Below are 18,423 nucleotides of genomic sequence, written 5' to 3'. Positions count from 1 at the left end.
TTTATTATCAACCGAAAAGCAGGCGTCCAGCTTGCACAGAGATTAGGGAGAGGCTGTTCAGCATAAAACCAGTCTGCTGACTAGGAAAGGCTCCCTGCACCCTGCTCCCCTTCCTTGAATTTCCAGCTTTTGCGTTTGTGTTTACAGGTTTTCAGAGCAGAGGTTTTGCAGGATTGCACTGGCCACCCTCTGCCTGCTCAGGGAGAAGCCAGAAGTTCAAATGATGATAGCAAAGATATTAGGAGACACATGGAGCAGGACAGGAAAAACAGCCCAAGGAAGGAAAAGCAATCTCCAAAGTGTGCTAAAGGGGGACATTCTGCTTTGTGTAAAAGAGACGGACATGTGTCCACCAAATGTTGTCTTACCGAAAAGAGGAGGGGGGGGGAAGAAGCTTCTGACTGCTCCAAATTCTAGAAACCCCCCACCCCACCCCCAGTACCTCTGCTTTGAACTTTTTTTTTTTATTTTTATTTTTTTAGGAGCGAGCAGGAGTGGGGGGGGAATAGATGCGAGTTGGTTCAGGTGTGGACGAATTGTCCCCCCACCTCTGCTACAGATGTGGCGACTCGGCTTTCAAAAACAAAACAAAACAAAACAAAACCCCAACCTCCCCAGGATTGTCTTGGGGTGTCCCCCCCGCCCTTCTATTTTTGCTAGATCTGCCTTATTTTGCTCTATTTTGCTTTATTTGCGCTGCCGCGGAGCCGGAGCCTCCGGCCGGGACCACCTGCCCGGCGCAGCCCCTCGCCCCCCTTCCCATGGCAGGCTCTGCTCTCCTGCCCTTCCCCGTTAACTTGTTTATTTTCCCCAAGAAAAGGGTTGCTGCCTGCCTTTTCCAGACCGATGTCAGCCTTAGAGGGAGAGAAGGAAATCTGGGAGAGATATCGGTGGGTTCCATAAGGTTTGGAGGGTCCGTATGCAAACTGCAGCCTCTCTGATTATTTTTCTGTAGCACTTCAAGACAGGCTGGAGACATAACAGCGGTCATTCAGTGTCTCCATATGGTAGAAACGAACTACGGAAATAGGAGGACACTCGTTCGTATTGGAAAAAAACCGAAACCCAAGGGAAACAAAAATAAAAAAAGGGGGGGGGGGGGAAGAAACCCGGGGCAAAACCCCCGGTGTCTACACAGGCCGAAAGTACCAAAAAAGTGCACGCATTTCTCTGGCAAGCAGGTGAAAAGAATGAAAAGCAAAAGGTGTTAACAACCTGAAGAGCACAGACAGAATATAGCTAGTTGCAATGCAAAGGCGCGGGCCAGATTTGTGGCTATTTGCGAGCAGGATAAACCACACCGAATCCCCTCCGCTAGACGAGCAAGAGCCTTTTTCCATGGCGAAGGACAAACCCAAACTTTGTCTGAAGTACACACGTCCCCCGGCAAAGACAGGATGGAGTTTGCCTTGCAATGATAATGAATCTTTACAGATTTTCTATTTCTCCCGCTTCTCCAAAGTTTACTTGCGGGCCTGGAAGCTGTGATGGAAATGTAATGCAATTCCAGCTCTCGGGAGGATAAGAATTAGGACCTTCTAAAAGTGAGAAATAAAGCTCTGAAAGAGAGACAGACCCTCTTTCCTCCCCGCTCAGCCTTTAGCCATATCAACCCTTTAAAATAGTTTAAGCAGATAATATTTCAGAAGAACTTACTTTCAGGACTCCAGTCTATTGGCTCTCTGGACTGAAAACTGGACCCGCAAAACATGTTCCCTGCAATTGCAACGTTTATCTCATCTGGAAAAGTGCTCACCCATTGCTGCCCCTTACAAGCCAAACCAAGCAGTTAAAGTGTCACTTAACATTCTAGAGAATGTGAAATATATTGTACATTGTCAACTCCCCAAAACCATAAAACTAACTTTATGGACCTCACGTGACTTTTGAGAGCCAGTGAGGGGTATCTGTCTGAGGTCTGGGCGATTTTTACGATCTAACTTCTAGATAAAACCCTATCCATTTGACATCTAAATGTCATACCCACTTTTGGTATAGTTTGCTATTGGTAAAAAAAAAAAAAAAAAAAAAAAAGGAAAAAAAAATATCAAGGGAAGGCGAGCAAATGGTTTGGGATCTGACAGTCCACTTCACATCCCTCTCAAAATCACTTAAGAAGTACCTAAACAGTGGGAGATTAAGTTTGGTAAGTTTTAAGCTCCAACTTTACTTGCTACGAACAAAAAGCCTAAGCTGTATTGTAGAGATGTCAGTGGCGTTTTGCCAAATCGAGCGACTTTAAACCGGAGTATCTCGTGCCTTGTTAGATTCCCTAGGTAGCGAAATGGCAACATTTGCCATCTTTGATGATGTTAAATTATCTGCAGCCGGAATGACTCGTTGTAGTAAGTGTCAGTAGTTACAGAGCTGTGAGCTGTTATTTACATGTTGAGCCAGAGACTAGGAGGTAAAAGCAGTTAAGCACAATAAACCGAGGACGAGAGGTAGCGGAGAGAGTACAGCTTAGCACGGAAATGTATTATGTATATACATGTGGTTTAGATAGATAGATATATAATAAATATATCTCTACATACACACAGATCTGTAATTCTGTAGAACACAGGTTTACGTGGACATATATGTGGATATAAATACCTCTCGCTTTTCAAATGTGCGTGTGCGTGTGTATATCTGTGTCTGACAAATCCTGAAATGCACGTAAATCTGCCGGGGAAGCGTTTATACCGTGTTATTGCAACTTGAAGTACTTGAAACCAGTTTGTCTGATACGCTGGGGGGGAGGGTAGGGGGGTGTGGGGGGGTCGGTGTTGTTTTGGGGGAGACGGCGGTTCGGAGGGCAGCGTGGAGGGTCGCGGTTTATTCCCGTGCGGTGCCTGAAGGGGATTTGATGTGAATATTTGGTGTTTCGGAGCTCGCAAGGAGCTGCCCAGGAGAGGCTGGAGCTCTTGCTGAGAGCCCCTAGCACAGGCTCAGCTCCATGCCAGGCATCGCTCCGGCTTTAGCAAGGGCTGCAAGTCTCAGAGGTTGTGTATAAAGTGCAACTGGGAGGCTTTGTGAATAGGAGAAACGTTTATTTGACTTCAAGTAAAGCTACAAACAAATACAAAAAGCTTATTGGCAAAGTACTAACAGGCAGCTAGACATGACAGATGCCATTTTTACACATAACATTGCATTCACTCTGCCCACTACAAACCGTTTATTAGTCACATCAGAAATATTTCTAGTATTTACAAACATTAGAGCACTCTATTGTTGGTCCGATTTTATACATTTTTTTTAATAGTGAAGTTTACCCACGTCTAAGAGTACGTCTCGGAATTAGCCTGGGACTAGAAATCCTGGCCTGAAGTTTGAACTAAAACACAGACTGGACAATTTTAAGACAGAAAGATACAAGAGCTTTTTATTTTTTTTCCTTTTTTATTTTTTTACATTTTTGTTTGGTTTTTTAGATTTTTTTTTCTGCGACTGTAGTGCAGGAACCCCCGATTTTAGCTTGGGCAGAGAAGAACTCACCCAAAAGCAGTAAACTCAGGAAAGGGGAAAAAAAAAAGCCAACAAATAAACAAACAATCGTATCTGTTCTCGATTTATAAATAAGTTATAACATTTAAAGGGCTCACATAAAACATGCTAGCTTTCCAGAAAGCATCAAGAGAGCACGGACACATACATTTATAAGAACAACAAGAGCATGAGGAGCATCTGGAAATAAAATTTAATTAAGAAAAATTAAAAAAAAAAACCAAACCAAACCGAACCCAAACAGAACACGACATGAACTCAGTCCTGGGATAACGGTACCATACGCGTTGTTTTCGAATATCAACAACATGCCGAAAAGAAGGTGCCTCACTGTACAGTACTCCGAAACTAAGATCTGCGGCGCTTTATTTATTTATTTACGTATTTCTTTCTCGCCTCCTCTTCTTTCCTCGATATTCCTCTAGAATCTATGGCTGAAAGGCGCTGCCCGCCGAGGCTAAGCTCATGCTTTTCAGTTTATTATCCTTCTTCCATTTCATCCTCCTGTTCTGGAACCAGATTTTGATCTGGCGCTCGGAGAGGCAGAGAGCGTGAGCGATCTCTATTCTCCTCCTGCGGGTGAGATATCTATTGAAGTGGAATTCCTTTTCCAACTCCAGGGTCTGGTAGCGAGTGTACGCTGTCCTCGCCCTCTTACCGTCTGGTCCAGTCATGTCTGAATAACACGGACAACAGCGGGGTTTGGGATTTTGCTTTCTGCTAGGATTTTTGTTATCCTTAAGGCTATTTTTTTAAAATTTTTTTTTAATACCGAGGTAAAATATTCACCTTCTTCGGGCAGCTAGGAAAGCTGCTTATTCCCCAAATAACAGCCCCCCCCCCTTCTTTCTCGCACACCCCCAGACACGTGTAAAACCCCCCACCCTTGGCCCCTCCAGAACCGACATTCGCGACTCAATATTCATAATTTAAATGGAGAAGCGAGGGCTTGAAATCTCCCTTTTTCGCCTCTGCCTGCGTGTTTCTGGGTCTGTTCGCAGGGGCATCAGGTTTAACGCTGCTTTCTTTTCTCCAGGAGAAAACCGGGGCGGGCGGGGGGGGGCTCGCTATTCCCCGTGTATCCCCTCGCAATTTGGGTTTTGTCAAGAACAGATTGTCAAGAATGCACCCAGCAAAATAAGAGTAGGAAAGGACTGAGAGACCCATCTGTGCATATAATGCCATTTTAATGGTCAATTCTTTCCTTTCCTCTCTCCTCCCCCCCCCCCAAGGAACCCCCCCTTCCCTCAATTTTTAAATTACCTTCTCCCACCATCCACATAGAGCTAAGAGCTTGAAATAAACGCACATTTCGCCGCAAGAATAGCGAAACTAAAATAAAATCGCCCCCCCTCCAGGCGCCAGAGGCAGCTTTAAAGCAGCGCTCAGAGCAAGAAATACAAAAGCAAGAAATAGCTGCGTTTCTGATCAAAGCGCCTCCACGGAATAAAAGGAAGGAGAGGAAAAAAAGGGAGTGGGGTGGGGTGGGGAGGGAAAAGAGGGGCGGGGGGGGGGGAAACAACCCCAAACAACCCACCACCAAAGCAAAAAACACGAGAGGAAAAAAAAAAAAAAAAGAGAGAGGGCTGTGCGGGAAGAAAAAAAAAAACCAACCAAAAAAAAAAAATCAACCAACCCAAACCCCAACGCCACCGACAAGGACGGAAAAAAGAAGTAGCCGTACCATGGCTAATGTGAAGTTTCCTCATCCAAGGGAATATCTGAGGTGCCTGCCCTTCTGTCGCTGCCGTGGAGGTCGCGATGGGCTCTGCCTGCGCTCGGGGGATGCTGCTGCTTATTGGAGTGCCCTCGTCGGCTCCCGAGGACGCGCTGGTCTCGTCTAGTTCTGTGAAATTGGTGGTGGTGGTGGTGCTGGCAGAAGTAGCTTGGTCGGAGGGGGACGGGGCGGGTTTGCTTCCATGGCTCTCGCTGTTGGAGCAGGGAAGGGAGTCGGGAGAAGATAAGGAGCAGCTAGACGCCTGTCTAAACCTGCTCTCCTGAGCTGGAGAAGGGAAACCGCGGGAGCTCTCCCCCACAGCCCCAAAGTGACTAGAGGAGGCTGAGCGGTTGATGCTAAGGTCCATCCCATTGTAGTTGTAGCCATAAGAGCTGGAATGCATGGTGCTTGAATCTCTGTAAGAACCGTTCATGGAACTGCTGGTCCCATAATTTAGTAACTGATAGTCGGGGCCATTTGGGTAGCGCCCTGAGAACGAGTTTACAAAGTAAGAGCTCATTTGGGTTATTTTGGAGGGCTTGATTTGTGGCTCGTGGTCGTTATAACCCTGTGCTTGACGATTTATGATGTATTAATGAATTATAGCGATGCACTGTACTTCGTTTTTGCTATGTATGCGGCCAAATATGGGGGGAGGGTGGGGGGTGCGTTTGGGCATCACGTGCTTTTGTTGACCAGTCGTAAATTCTCACTGATGACCTCAAGAGGTAATTCATGCTCTATGGTTACAAATAATGACGATCGCGGAGCCGGTTTTAGGCCCGAAGTCGGCGCGCGGGCGCCCCAAATCTCCCTCCCCCCCCTCTCCTTCCCACCCCCCCTTTTTTTTCTTCCCCTCCCCTCCCCCCCTCCCCTTTTTTTTTTTCCCCCCCCCCGCGCCCGCGCGCGCGGGCGCGCGCGCGCGCCGGCGCTTCGCCCCCCACCTTGGCGGAGTGCGCCACCTACCGGCCGCGCGGGGAGCACGCACCGCGCCCGCCGCGGGGGGGGGGGACACGGACACAAGGGGGGGGTGAGACACCCCCCCCTTGTACCCCCTCCCAAAAAAGAATAAACCCGACCCGCCTGCCTCTGAGACCCGAAGGTCTCACCCTTTTCCTTCTTTTCTTTTTCCTTGCTGAAAAAATCAACGTTGAGATGAAAAGGGGAAAGGGGGGGGAAGGTTGGAAGTTGATGGGGGGGGGTGTCTTCTCGCCCAGCTCTTTTGCTTTATTAAATTCTGAATTTCTTCCTTTGTAACACCGACCGGGAAGTTTGAGAGGCAGCGAGGGATGAGGTGTCGGGTCGTTGGGAGGCCGGGCAGTCTTCTCTTTTAATATTTGGAAGAGGGGGGGGTGGAGGGAAAAGGATGGGGGGGGGGGCAAAGCGAAGCTGGTAGGAAGAGGAGGAGGAGGGGGGAGCGTGGCTGGTCGGGTTTATTTCGCGTGGTTATTGTCAGAAAAGTCGAGGTTTCTTGCACGCTGAGCGTGGAGCCAGCGATGCGGTCGCACCTTAATTCTGGGGGGGAGAAAAAGGGGGGGGGGGAACGGGGAGGGAGAAATAAAGGAAAAGGAGGGAAAGTCCAGCCGATGGAAGTGGTTGACAACGTTGCTTTTAGGATATTCTTGTTCCTGAGCGGTTCACGTCCTCTTTGAACACAGCATTGTGCTACGTGGTTTTTCCTCTCCATTTGCTAACCTGCAAGGAATATTGGGGAGCAAAAGCACTCTGAAATTGGTAAAAACGTTGTGAAAGAGCTGGGCTTTGTTAAGCATTACTTTCCTTTTTTTCCTCCTTCTTCTTCTCTTTTCTCTCTCTCTCTCTTTTTTTTTTTTTCCAAGGCAGTTTAGGAATTTCATATGCTTGTCTGCAACTCATTGGAAATTATGCGCCATATTGAAAGTGACATATAATTATAATAATTACGGGCAATGAAAAGCGTGGCAATAATAGTAAATGTCCTACAGCTGTGAAGCTTCTGCATGAATTGATTTTAAAAGTGACTGACATTAAACCAGCTTGTGGCATGGGGGAATGCATTCATACATAGGTATTTCTTGTGGGTAGTGGGGAAAGGGGATGGGAGGCAGGAGAGAGTCTTTCATCGCGTTTTCCCCCCGTGAAGCTGCAGAAAACGGTATCCGAAATAGATCGGGCTGGTCGCTTGCTTCCAGTCCTAAAGCCCCAGCAGAAAAAGCACTTCCTTTCGTTTAATTCCCCAAAACCCAGGAAAAGTTTGCCATTTGCATGCACGAGATTCCTCTTTGGTACGGAGCAGAAACGTTCCCCATCCCATCCCGAGCAAAGTCAGCCTCTCAAAACGCTTGCGAGTAAAAATCAAAATCTACTCTTTCCAAAGAGCTCGGTAGACTTAGTTTAGATTTTTTCCACCCTTCCCCCAGCCCCCCCTTAAATGGAGGCAATATTCCTGGAGCTGGGAAGCTCCTCGTTTCACAGGGCAAATTCCCTTGAAATCTGGACTTTTTTGCAATACACTTCACTTTGATTTGGGGGGATGAAGTAAGGGACCAGATGTTTGAAAGATGCTAGGCAAATGTTAGGTATCTTTGGTAGATAAATGAGAGCATATTTTTGCCTGTTTCCTTGATTTATTATGTATATGGCGAGCGTTTCGTCATAACTCTTTGTACTGTAACAATAAAAAAGAGCGATACTAAAGCAGAATGTCAGCGAGGAAATACTATTGGTGAAAGGTCTTCCATTTAAGATTAGACAAAAAGAGGGAAAACCAGATTTATCTCTCCACTGTAACTTCCGTGTGCTTGGAGTTGCTTGTCCTTGCAGATTAGAAGACATTGTCATACAGAGAGAAGCAAGGCTTTCTTTACAACTCTCTGCTCCTTAAGAATGGCAAGTTCCCCTGGAAAAGGGAAAGATAATAATAATAATAATAATAATGATAATAATGACAGGGTGGTGTGCGTGAGATCGAAGACTTTGTTTTTATTAGAGAATTCCATGTTCATACCTAAGACAAACTTCAAACACAACACGTACAAAAATTAATAAAATATAACTTTTGCTGTTGTTGCTTTTGCATCCTTTTAGGTAGTACTCGTTCTTTCAGTAGATTTTCCTTTTTAAAAAACAAAACCAAAAACAAACCCAAAAAACTAATTACAAAGACCCCAGGGCTTGATTAATTTACCAAAGGAGAAAAAAAAATAAGAAAAATGAAAAAAAAACAACCCTATGTCAACCGTGCATGAAACATTTTTACAAAATTAAGACAATAAACACCCCAAATGACATATATTGCAGCACTTCCATTAAATACAAGAGTTAGCAGATTACTAACAGTGACACCAAGGGTAGAAACACGGGTAGGAGTCCTTTTTTTTTTTTTTTCCTCTTCTCTTTCCCTTTCTTTTCCCCCTTCTCTCTCTATCTCTTTACTTTCTTATTATTATTACTTTACCTCGGGGGGTGGAGTAGGAGGGGAGGCAGGTCTAGGAAGGGAAAAAAAAAATTAAAAAACGCAACTAGAAGCCTGATTTTTTTTTTTTTTCCTGGACACGACAGATCACTGGGAACACGAGTCCATGGCATTGGTGGCCCAAACTTTCTAGCTGTTGCTGCTGCTGCAGAGGGCTTGTCCCACCAATGTGCAGGTTTTCCCTGTTCTCGCAGCCAGCCCACACCCCCCTCGTCCTCTCAGCTCTCACACACACTCACTCACTCCCTCTCTATTTTTCTTTTCCTTTTTTTTTTTTTTTGCCTTGTGTGTGTTTTAAATAATACTTTCACTCCGCCGTTTTCTCCTCCTCCTCCTCCGCGCTCAGTTGCGAGGAGTTGAGCAATTTATTCTCTTTTTTCCACTTCATCCTGCGGTTCTGGAACCAGATTTTGATCTGCCGCTCCGTCAGGCAGAGGGAATGGGCGATCTCGATCCGCCGGCGCCGGGTCAGGTAGCGGTTGAAGTGAAATTCCTTCTCCAGCTCCAGCGTCTGGTAACGGGTGTAGGTCTGGCGGCCTCGGCGGCCGCTGGGCCCGAAGGAAGAACCTGTGACACCCGCAAAAAAAAAAAAAAAAAAAAAAAAAAAAAAAAAAAAGGAAACAAATAGGGGAAAAAAAAAAGAGGAGGAGGGGAAGAAGGGGGGAAAAAAAAAGAAGAAAGGAAAAAGAAGGGAAAGCCCCGAGGTTTAGTGGAGCCGCGGAGATGCCGGATAATCCGCGGGGATGCTACGCCCTGCACCGCGGCTGGGTGCGGAGGGGTGTCTGCCCGCTCCCCTGCCCTCCGAAGGCTTTGGCCAACCCCAAAATGAAGCCCCGTGGCCCTGAGCCCCTCCGTGCGCGCAGGGCCCGCACCCGCGGAGGATCCGCAGCCGCGCTGCAGGCAGCCGGCTAGAAGGGTTAATGCTGAAGTTGCCAGACTGCAGGCAGGGCTGGGGAGACAGGGCGAGATCTATCTTATTCCGGGATGAAAAATCGCAAGGTGTTCTCCCCCCCCCGCCCGCCCTCGCTATTTTCCACCCTACCGGCAACTGTAATAGATCTGAGCATTTAAGCAATAATGAAGTGAATCGATCTGCCCAAACTCTACATTAAAGAGGACACAACACTTTATGTCCCTGCGCTAATGGACATCAATTTGGAACTTAAAAGGCAACAAATGCATCTAAACATGGGAAGGAGGGTGGTGAGCCTCTATTATTTTTCTCCCCCCCCCCCTTTTTTTTTTTTCTGATTGAGGAAACAGCACTTAAAGAAGTCATATATCACCGGGGGGAAAAAAATTCTCCCCAGGCAGACTTTTCATTATGTGCGAGTTTCATTAAAAATGTAGCCCTCTCCTTTCAAATATTTAAACACTTTTATATTATTTAACTCCAGATAGGGTAGCCAGCGAGAGAGGGAGCTGCGTGGGGGTGTGGGTCCGTCCGTGTGTAAAGTCATCCAGATCTGATTTAGAAAAGATATCTCCCTGTGCGTGTGGGGGAAAGACAGAGACAAATCGTTGTAGCTGAGTGACACGCAAACTGGAATGTGCAAGGGGAGGAAGGGGAAAAAAAAAAAAAAAAAGGAGGGAAATGGAGAAATACTGTACGGGGGTTTAAATACGGGGCAAACTTTTTAGCCGGGGGGGGTGTGCTGGGAGAAAAGCCTTCAGCGGCGTGAAGTTTTGGTGCAAGTTGGAGCCTCTCGTGTCGCCCAAGTTCCCCGCTGGAAGTTTGGGCTCTAAAGTGAACCTTATTCCTGCTTCCCTCGCTCGCTCGCTCTCTCTCTCTCTGGCGGTAACAAATAAGAAAGGGGGGGAGGAGATTGATGTATTTATTTCTGTAAAAGAGTAAACTCACTATTGCAAGAGTTCATCCGCTGCATCCAGGGGTAAACCGGGGCGGAACACTTTTGCTCCTCGCTCTCTCCGAACCCAGTTTTGCTCTGCGCGCAGTCCGACTTGCGCGGCTCGGGGGCGAAGGGCACCTCGTCCAGGTTGGGGGGGGCACACGCAGGGTCCTTCTCCCTGAAAAACCCGCCGGCCCCATAGTCACAGGCGGAGCTGCGGCTGTAGGCTCCGTTGCTTTGCTGGTAGTAGGGAGAGGAGGGATAGCCCTTCTCCTGGACGCCCGTGGCTCCATAGGTGGTGGGGTAGTGCCTCAAAGGATCCGCATAGCCCGAGGGATATAGCGGGATCTGTCCCAGGAAGGGCTCCTGCCCCGCCGCCAGACTCACCGGGAAGGTCGAGTTGACAAAATAAGAACTCATTGGAAGGAGCCTGCCGTCCTTTCCCGGCTTTATGATTTGTTGTGTTTTATAGTCCAAGTGGTTTAGCTATTAGTAGTATATCGGAGATTGGGTTTTAGCTGAAGGGAGATGGCGTGGTGCCAGCGAGGGACACAAGGAAATACAACCATCTGATCATGGGCTGACCAATAGCAGGCGCCTGAGGTTGCAAAATAGCACCCATGAGGAGCTGAGATTGCACCAGGGACCCCAAGAACAAACCATCCACCCCCTTTTCCCTCCCTTTTAAACAACAGCAATGCACCCCCTTAACCAAATATATAATATCTGCCGAAAGAAACATTCCCGGCGCGCTACGGAGCTTCATAAATAAATAAACGTGCGTCGTCCCCGGCCCCCCCCCTTCCCCTCCCCCGGAGCCCAGCGCGGGGGTGTGCGAGAGCCCGTCCGCAGGGCTGGCGGTGTGCGCGCCTATATATATATATTTACACGCATAGAACGTATACAAATACCGGCTGTAAACGAGGGAAAAAAAGTTAATTGTTCGCGTTCGGAAAACTTTAACCCCTAGCGTTTGCAAATCGTCCTGAAATGGCTGGGTACTTTGCTACAGTTAAAGAAAACAAACCAGAAAAAAAAAAAAAAAAAAGTTTGTGTGTGTGTGCGTGTGTGAACTTTACAAGGAGGAGATCCCGCCGGGTTGATTCACTTAGATTTGCTATAGGAGAAGAAATCGGTTTTGACAACTTATTCCGCTTCACGTTTGTCTAATTACCATAGATTAGCAGTCCCAGTTCGGGAAAGCTGCGCTCGCTTGAACTAAACCTTCGCTTTTCATATATTGCACCTTTTCCCTTTCTTTTTCTGCAAAAGCTCCGCATTCGGGAGATAAATGGAAAATCGAAGTCTTTCCTTTATCCCTTGCTAAATCCCGATCTCCTCCGGAGTCCGGTACCGCATTGTGCCCTCTTGCGTTTTTTTGTTAATACCAAATCTATGCCCGACCTTTTATGGCTAAAAGGAAGCCTTGGGTTACGGTCAGAAGCTGAGTTTATTGATTGTTACCGATCGAGATGGGTTGGTTTTGAAGGAGAGGAAAGCTGGCGGTGTGATGGGGCTGCTGCCTTGGAGGTGCGCAGAGACCCCGCGGGTTTGCATCCCCCCCCTCGAGCCCGTCCGCACTGCAAAATACCCATTTTTGCAAAGTTAAAAAGCTGGAAGGAATAATTCCGAAAGTCTCGAGCAATTCCCGGTCACCCTAAAAGCTGCACTTTGCTCTGGGCTTTGCCTCTCTCGGTTTTGCCAGAGCCGTGTTCTGCTCTACCTGGTGCATCCCCCCTTCAGATCCCTGTTTGCTCAGGGTAGAGTTGGATCTCTGACCGCCGCCTTCCCTTTTTTCAAATGGGAAAATCAGAGCCATCTCACAGGGAACAGAACCCCCCCACCACACACATAAAAAAAACCCCCCAGCAACTAAATTAAACCCAGGACTGTCCCCCGATCATTCGCATTTTATCAAGTATTTGTTTCCTGTCCGAATTTGTAGCCATCTGTCTGTCGGGTCTTATATGCAATGAAATGACACGCCTTATAATACACACTCCCCTGTACTTGAATCTGTGAATGTGTGTGCTACAAATCTAGAATTACATATATTACATGGTGTCTGTAGAGCTGCCAATGCGGCGCTCTCTGACGGAGCTCTAAGTATCTACGAAACTGATATCTTATTACGAGCTAATTTATTTTAAACCTCATGTTTACCGCAGCAAAGCCAAGATTGTTTCATGCCACGGCTGCAATGAACATTTCGACTGAAACGTAATCCTTATAATTCAAGGAAATAACATGCAAAGGAAGTAGTTTTCATCCTCCACCCCCTCTCTGACTGATATCTCTTATATTTGTTCTTGCAGAGTTTCCCTTTGTGTATGGAATGGACCCAAACTTACGTAGATCTGCTTTATTGGTATGCAAGAGAAAAAAAAAAAGTGAGATTGAAAGGGAACGATGACTAGAGAAGAAGGAAAAAAAAAAAAAAAAAAAAAAGATGGGAGCCTGAAGTTTACTGCTTTGCAGGAGCCGAACAGCTCATACATTTGATTAGAGAGTTACGCAATATTTGTTGCTCTGCAAAACCAGCGATTATCTGGCATGATCAGCTCCGCATGCAAATTTTGGGCTAAGAAATGGGATATCCTGATAATTCAATGCGTGAGTACATCTGCTGAAAATGTTTGATCTAATATTTTCTCTCACTTCTCGTGATTGCTCTGCAAATAAATCCCTCGAAATAGTTTGGAAAAAAAATCCCCCTCACCCCAAGTTTTCCCGTAATAAAATACTGCTCCTCCTAGTACCTTTGTGGCTGAAACAGGCTTTTAACGTAGTTTGACAGGCGACATTTTGAAAGAAAATTAAAATGCACTAATTGAAGCTGGCCACTTGCTAATTGCTTATTGCTGACATCTTAGACGCGCTATAGATAAAAAAATAATATGTCTTGCCTCTTAGACGAAGGATGACCCTATAGATGGCTATTTGGGGGAGAAAAAGACCAGAAGACAACTTGGTTCCCAACGTGACAAAAACCCCAGCGCCTGTCATAGTTTTCACCTTCCGGAGGGTCAGGCCCGCGGTCTAATTGATTTGCCACCTATAATACATGTAAATACGAGCAGAGGTCTTAAACCGCACTAAATCTCAGAGAACTGAACGTTTAGCTCAGAGGTGGTTTCTATTCCCAGTTCAACAGCTTTAAAAAAAAAAAAATTAAAAAAAAATAAATTACAACGTTGGGTTATTAGTGTAGCTGTTTAACAGGCGCTCCCCTGCCTTCCCCGCTAAAGTCCGAAGGTAAATCCGAGAGCGATTTTGCGAATATATTTTCTTTGGACGCCTCTAAGCGCCAGCCCAGCCGGGAGGGACAGAGACACACAGCAAGAGCGGTTGCAGAAACGAGCTTACACAGTAGCCCTTAAGTTAGACCCGTCTTTGAGGGCACCGACGGGCACATCTTTATTCCGTCTTTGGCCTCTTCGCCTCAAAACCAGGCGCAGGGTTTGCTAAGAAGGAGCAATAAAACAGGGAAGTTGCGAGAGACACCAGAAGGTGCTATAACACATTTCACTGCGCTGGGAAGCCGGCTTTCCCCTCCTGACAGACATCACTCAGCTGGCAGGGTATAAATACAGATAAAGAGAAGTATTTACAGTATGTACAATCCCAGCTCTCTGCCCAGGAAGGTCCCACTTTCTGTCGCTTTGCTTTTCTGGCCAGCAAATGCCAACCCCACCAAGCAGAGCCAGGCAGATAGATGAGGGGATTAAAACAACACCCAAATATTTCGAAATGCAAACAGAACAGAGCGTTGCTTGTGCGAAAGCTAAACCCGCTAAGAACTCGGTAGAAAGTTCAGTGCAGTTGGTTCCAATAAAAAATGAAACTCTCTTTTTTTTTCATGTGGAGCTGGAATTCCCGATCCTTCTGAAGTGAGAACACAGCGGGGGTTTCCCTACCGAGGGACTTATTGCAGCCATAAAGTCAAGCCAACACCACGAAAACACTTGAAAAAACCCCTTGTTCCTGGAGCCAGACATAGAAAGCCATTGGCAGCAGAGAAGCCTCCCCTGTAACGCTCATGCACATCCAAAATCACATCGGAAAAAAAAACCCCGACAGAGCCATGTAGAGCTCCAGGCTTGGAGTATTTAAAACAATGACCCCGAAGGTGTAAAAAAATACCCGCTCTCCCCGCGCATAACCGCTTGAAACTTAATTTCCAGCAATTTAAGTTTAATTTACCTGACTTCCCGTGCAGTGCATAATAACCTTGTTAATGGGATCTTTGAAAAGAAGCAATAATAATCTACCATTGTTCCATTAAAGAGTGCAGCTAATTATTAACAAAAAAAAAGGGGGGGAGGGGGGAGGAGGGGAGGGCAGAGGAGGAGAGGGACATTGGGGGGGTCAAAATGCATCCAGCACCAAATATTTCCGCGAAAGCAAGCCCTGGGAAGGGGAAAGGGGGGCTGCTGGTCAAATAATATTGGGGAAAGCAGGGAGAAGGAGAGGCAAAGGCGAGACGGATCATGTAATGCGGAAAGCGAATGCTGGGGGGTGTTGGGAATTACAGCATGGAACAAGTTAATCATGGCTGTTGCTGGTCAAAAGACAGAAACTTTTCCCCCCTCCCCACCCACCCACCCCCCCTTTTTTTTTTTTTAACATAGTCCCTGGGCATCTCACTTTCTTCGAGAAAATGTCCCTAGTCTAGACGTAAACAGTTGCCAGGAAACTGTGTGGTAGAAGGAGAAAACGAGAGGGAGAAAGCGAGAGGGAGGGAGGGAGAGAGCGAAACCTTTTAAAATAACAGACACGCATTGTCCCTTCAAAGCCTACAGTAACTTAAAAGTGATTCGTCGTCTGCCTTTACTCCCCGCTCCTTCCCCAGCAACCCCCTCCATTCTGCGGACACGACTTGACATATCTTTTCCAGACCCCACCGAAATGACCACTCCGAGCAATAAATAAATAAAAGCCCCTTTTCTGATGAGCTCCAATCCCCTTCGCCTCGTACGTCATTAGGGCATTTTACAACACCTCCGCTTGTGTTCGCGACCGCTCATCTTCCCTGGGCGTGCACAGAGATAGATGGGAGTTTTTTAGATGCGGGTGCATGTATAGATTTGGACACGCGTGGCACCGAGCAGCATAGCTTGTGGGGGGGATGTATAGATCACCACCAGCCAGCATGGCCCTGGCTCCCATATGGGTGCGCATGTATGTGCGAGTGCATCCTCCATACATCTCCCCAGACGCTTTCAGGCTATACATCCAGCTAAAAACCCACATCTCCCCTTTGCCATTCCCAGCAGGGCACCAGGCCTGAAGGCTGAAGCCCACCCGAGAGCGGGACCGGAGGTGGGAGCCAGTGGGGGGGTGTGGGAGACTGCGATCCCTGGCACCGTCGCCCGGCTGGGAAGAGAAGAAAAGCAGCCGGGGCAGGGTGTCCGTGTGTCCCCACACCCCACACGTTGTGTGTGTCCCCCCCCCCAAGGGGGACACCGGCTGCGGGGAGCCCCCCGGGAGCCGCCGGCCGCCGTCGCTGACGGTAGATGGCAGCAGACGGCGGGGAATGGGCGAGTCCCGCAGCGCGGCGGCGGCGGCACCGGGGCGGGGGGGGGGGGACCGGCTCGGCGGGGGGTTTACCCTGGCTTTACGCCGTTTTATTTTATTTTCTTAAATCAACAAGCAGGGAAGGATGCCAGGAAGGGAGTCCAGGCGGGAGAAGGGCGGACCGTGTCGCCTCCCCCCTCCCTTCCCCGCTAATACACACCCCGGGGGTGTACGGAGGTTTTCTCGGGCATCCCACGCCGGACCGGGCTGAAATGGTTAAAACAGAGCTAATCCGCACCGAGGTGCGTGGTTTCCACAAGTGGTTGCCTACGTAGGGTGTGGAAGAATCGGCAGAAAGGCGTTTTGGAGCAAGGTTTCTAAATTAAATTAAATTTTTAATTTTTTTTTTTTTCTTACGAAGAGAAAAAAAATAATACGAGCGCGGAGACACTTAGGGAAAAGGGAGAACAGGCGTTTGAACCGGCATTAATTTTTTTCTTTCCCCGTGATTTATGAAAAATGTAACAGGTTCAGGAAGAAATAGCTTTCTAAAATGACTTTCTGTTTATTATTTCCACGGCTTGCGATCATTTACTCTTGTCCACACAATATTCAGGCACAGTCAGTTTAGGTGAGATAAATCGTCACGTCATAAAATGGTTTATGCTTAAGTAATGAATCTCTTCTTACTCAATCTCGCTTCACATACACAGACTCTTACATTATCTTATTTAAAAAACACCTCGTAACAGTAGCAATTAGTACTATATTTCAAACACCCCACCCCCTTGAAATCTTGAAAAAAACACATTTAAAATGACGGGCATCTCCGGATAAATATTTTCCTAAACCCGAAGGCAAGCGTTAGGGTATCAGACAGGGAAAGGAGAGGAAGATTTGCACATAACCTGGTGTGGAAAAGCACCGACACACCGTGGGGCTGAAACCCAAGCCGGTATTCCGGTCGGGAAAGCCGTAAAGCCCCGTTAACACTGCAGAACGCAATTAAATACAAGGAGGTTTATTGCATCGCAACGTCAGCTTCATTTGGGAGTTTCAGGAGGGGGAAAAAAAAATACAATGAGAGCTCTGCGCTCTGGTTTGGCTTCATTCTTCTTATTATTTTTTTTCCTCTCCTTTCTTTTTTTTTGTTTCCCCCCCCCCTTTTTTTTTTAACTGATTTACAGAACCTTATTTCCGAGGACTGCCGCGAACTGCCCTCTCCGAAGAAACCACCCACATAATAATGACCCTGGAGAGCAACGCAAAACCCAACTGGCTTCCACACAAACTTCGCCAAATTACTGGGCTCGCCTCAAGACAGACAAACTGGCAAGAGATTCTGCGAGGGGGGGGGGAATAAAACACGACAACTACCCACAAAGGGGTTGGTATTTTTTTAAAGGCAGTATCTAAAAGCCTCCGTCACCGAGGTACTGCAAAATCCTTCATTCCAAGTCTACTATCTCCAGGTGACCTTACAGGCTTTATTTTTCCTTCTTATTCCGTTATGTTATTTCTCTTTCTTATTTTCTTCCCTGTTTCTTTCTCACTCTCCTTCTTCTATTTGGTCTATTTTCTTCCTCGAGTTCTTTCTTTCCTTCTTTCAATTTCTTTCTCTACCTTGCTTCCATTCTTCTTTCTCTCTCCCTTTCTCTCTTTTTCTCACCTTTACGCTACACTTTTTCGGGGAAATTGTCACTTAAACAGATTTCCACCACCCCTGATTTCTTCCAGTGCCCCCCTTCTTCATCACCCCACCCTTCTCTTTCTATTTCCCCCACCCCCGGGTATAGGGGAGAGGGAGATGGGGAATGGAATAGAAAAGGCAGCTTGACAAATGCATTTTCTCAAAGAAAAAATTCAATGAAGAGAAACAGATATTATTCCCTTACCTTTTGACGTCCATTTCTGTGGTATAAGTAAAATATATAGGGAGAGAGAGACAGCGTTTGCTTATCTGTTAGCTGACAAATATTGTCCCAACCTGATAGCCGTCGATTGCCTCTCTGACTTGTGAGAGCTTCTTGCATTTCTGTCATTTGCATAGAAAATGGAGTAACTTCCCTCTTTGAAAAATGATAGCCTCCACTCGGTCCAGAATCTCCTCTGCCCCTCCATTACTACTGAGATTCCAAATCAGCAGGCAAATTAACAGAGGAATTAAAAAAAATTAATAATGAAAAAAAAAAAGAGCATATAACTCTTTTCCTATGTGTGTCTGCGGAGGTGGGTGTCTATGTGTGCGTGTGGATGTGTGTATAGGCGTCCCCCCCTCCCCTCTCCCCTGTTTTAGCCCTATCGAGCTTATACACAAAAGTAAAAAAATGTAAAGAGGCGAGAGCCCTATAGAGGACACTGATCCGACCCAAGGTGCAGCGGACAGAAGAATG

General features: G+C 46.9%; 3 protein-coding genes and 1 long non-coding RNA gene across 6 annotated transcripts in view; 1 reads left to right on the top strand and 3 right to left on the bottom strand.

Annotated features, from left to right (window-relative positions):
- HOXB4 (homeobox B4) overlaps positions 1-2,406 on the bottom strand; it is a 16,043-nt gene extending 13,637 nt beyond the window's left edge. The window contains exon 1 of the mRNA XM_075036413.1: positions 1,657-2,406. The gene's annotated coding sequence lies outside the window, so the exon portion shown is untranslated. The remainder of the gene's footprint in view (positions 1-1,656) is intronic.
- Positions 2,009-14,811, top strand: LOC142034710 (uncharacterized). Of its 2 annotated transcripts, none has more exons than XR_012651730.1 (3): positions 2,009-2,146; positions 12,829-13,126; positions 14,381-14,811. It is a non-coding gene; the product is annotated as an uncharacterized LOC142034710 (long non-coding RNA). The 2 variants fall into 2 exon arrangements; XR_012651731.1 differs by lacking the exon at positions 2,009-2,146 and adding an exon at positions 4,762-5,218.
- Positions 2,794-5,967, bottom strand: HOXB5 (homeobox B5). Its single transcript, XM_075036411.1, has 2 exons — positions 5,177-5,967; positions 2,794-4,168 (listed from the first exon to the last, which is right to left on the bottom strand). The coding sequence occupies exons 1-2, from the start codon at positions 5,727-5,729 to the stop codon at positions 3,921-3,923; spliced, it is 801 nt and encodes a 266-aa protein (XP_074892512.1). The 5' UTR covers positions 5,730-5,967; the 3' UTR covers positions 2,794-3,920.
- HOXB6 (homeobox B6) lies at positions 7,807-18,423 on the bottom strand. Of its 2 annotated transcripts, none has more exons than XM_075036415.1 (3): positions 17,926-18,423; positions 10,525-11,111; positions 7,807-9,230 (listed from the first exon to the last, which is right to left on the bottom strand). In XM_075036415.1, exons 2-3 carry the CDS (start codon positions 10,931-10,933, stop codon positions 8,971-8,973), a joined length of 669 nt encoding a protein of 222 aa, XP_074892516.1. In that variant the 5' UTR covers positions 10,934-11,111; positions 17,926-18,423; the 3' UTR covers positions 7,807-8,970. The 2 variants fall into 2 exon arrangements, with proteins under 2 accessions (XP_074892516.1, XP_074892518.1); XM_075036417.1 differs by having other exon boundaries at positions 10,525-10,691; positions 17,926-18,419.

This window comes from Buteo buteo, chromosome 9 (assembly GCF_964188355.1).
Source record: "Buteo buteo chromosome 9, bButBut1.hap1.1, whole genome shotgun sequence".
NCBI classification, from domain to species: domain Eukaryota; kingdom Metazoa; phylum Chordata; class Aves; order Accipitriformes; family Accipitridae; genus Buteo; species Buteo buteo.
Note: the sequence above shows the minus strand (reverse complement) of the source record. Positions and strands in the feature narration are given on the sequence as shown.

What these genes read in the sequence shown, in the direction of transcription:
- HOXB5 (XM_075036411.1), bottom strand. Translation starts at nt 5,729, where the DNA reads ATGAGCTCTTACTTTGTAAACTCGTTCTCAGGGCGCTACCCAAATGGC. An exon ending in GAAACTTCACATTAGCCATG is followed by an intron (nt 4,169 to 5,176) that starts GTACGGCTACTT and finishes CGTGTTATTCAG; the next exon opens with ACATGACTGGACCAGACGGT.
- HOXB6 (XM_075036415.1), bottom strand. Translation starts at nt 10,933, where the DNA reads ATGAGTTCTTATTTTGTCAACTCGACCTTCCCGGTGAGTCTGGCGGCG. An exon ending in GCGGATGAACTCTTGCAATA is followed by an intron (nt 9,231 to 10,524) that starts GTGAGTTTACTC and finishes CGGGTGTCACAG; the next exon opens with GTTCTTCCTTCGGGCCCAGC.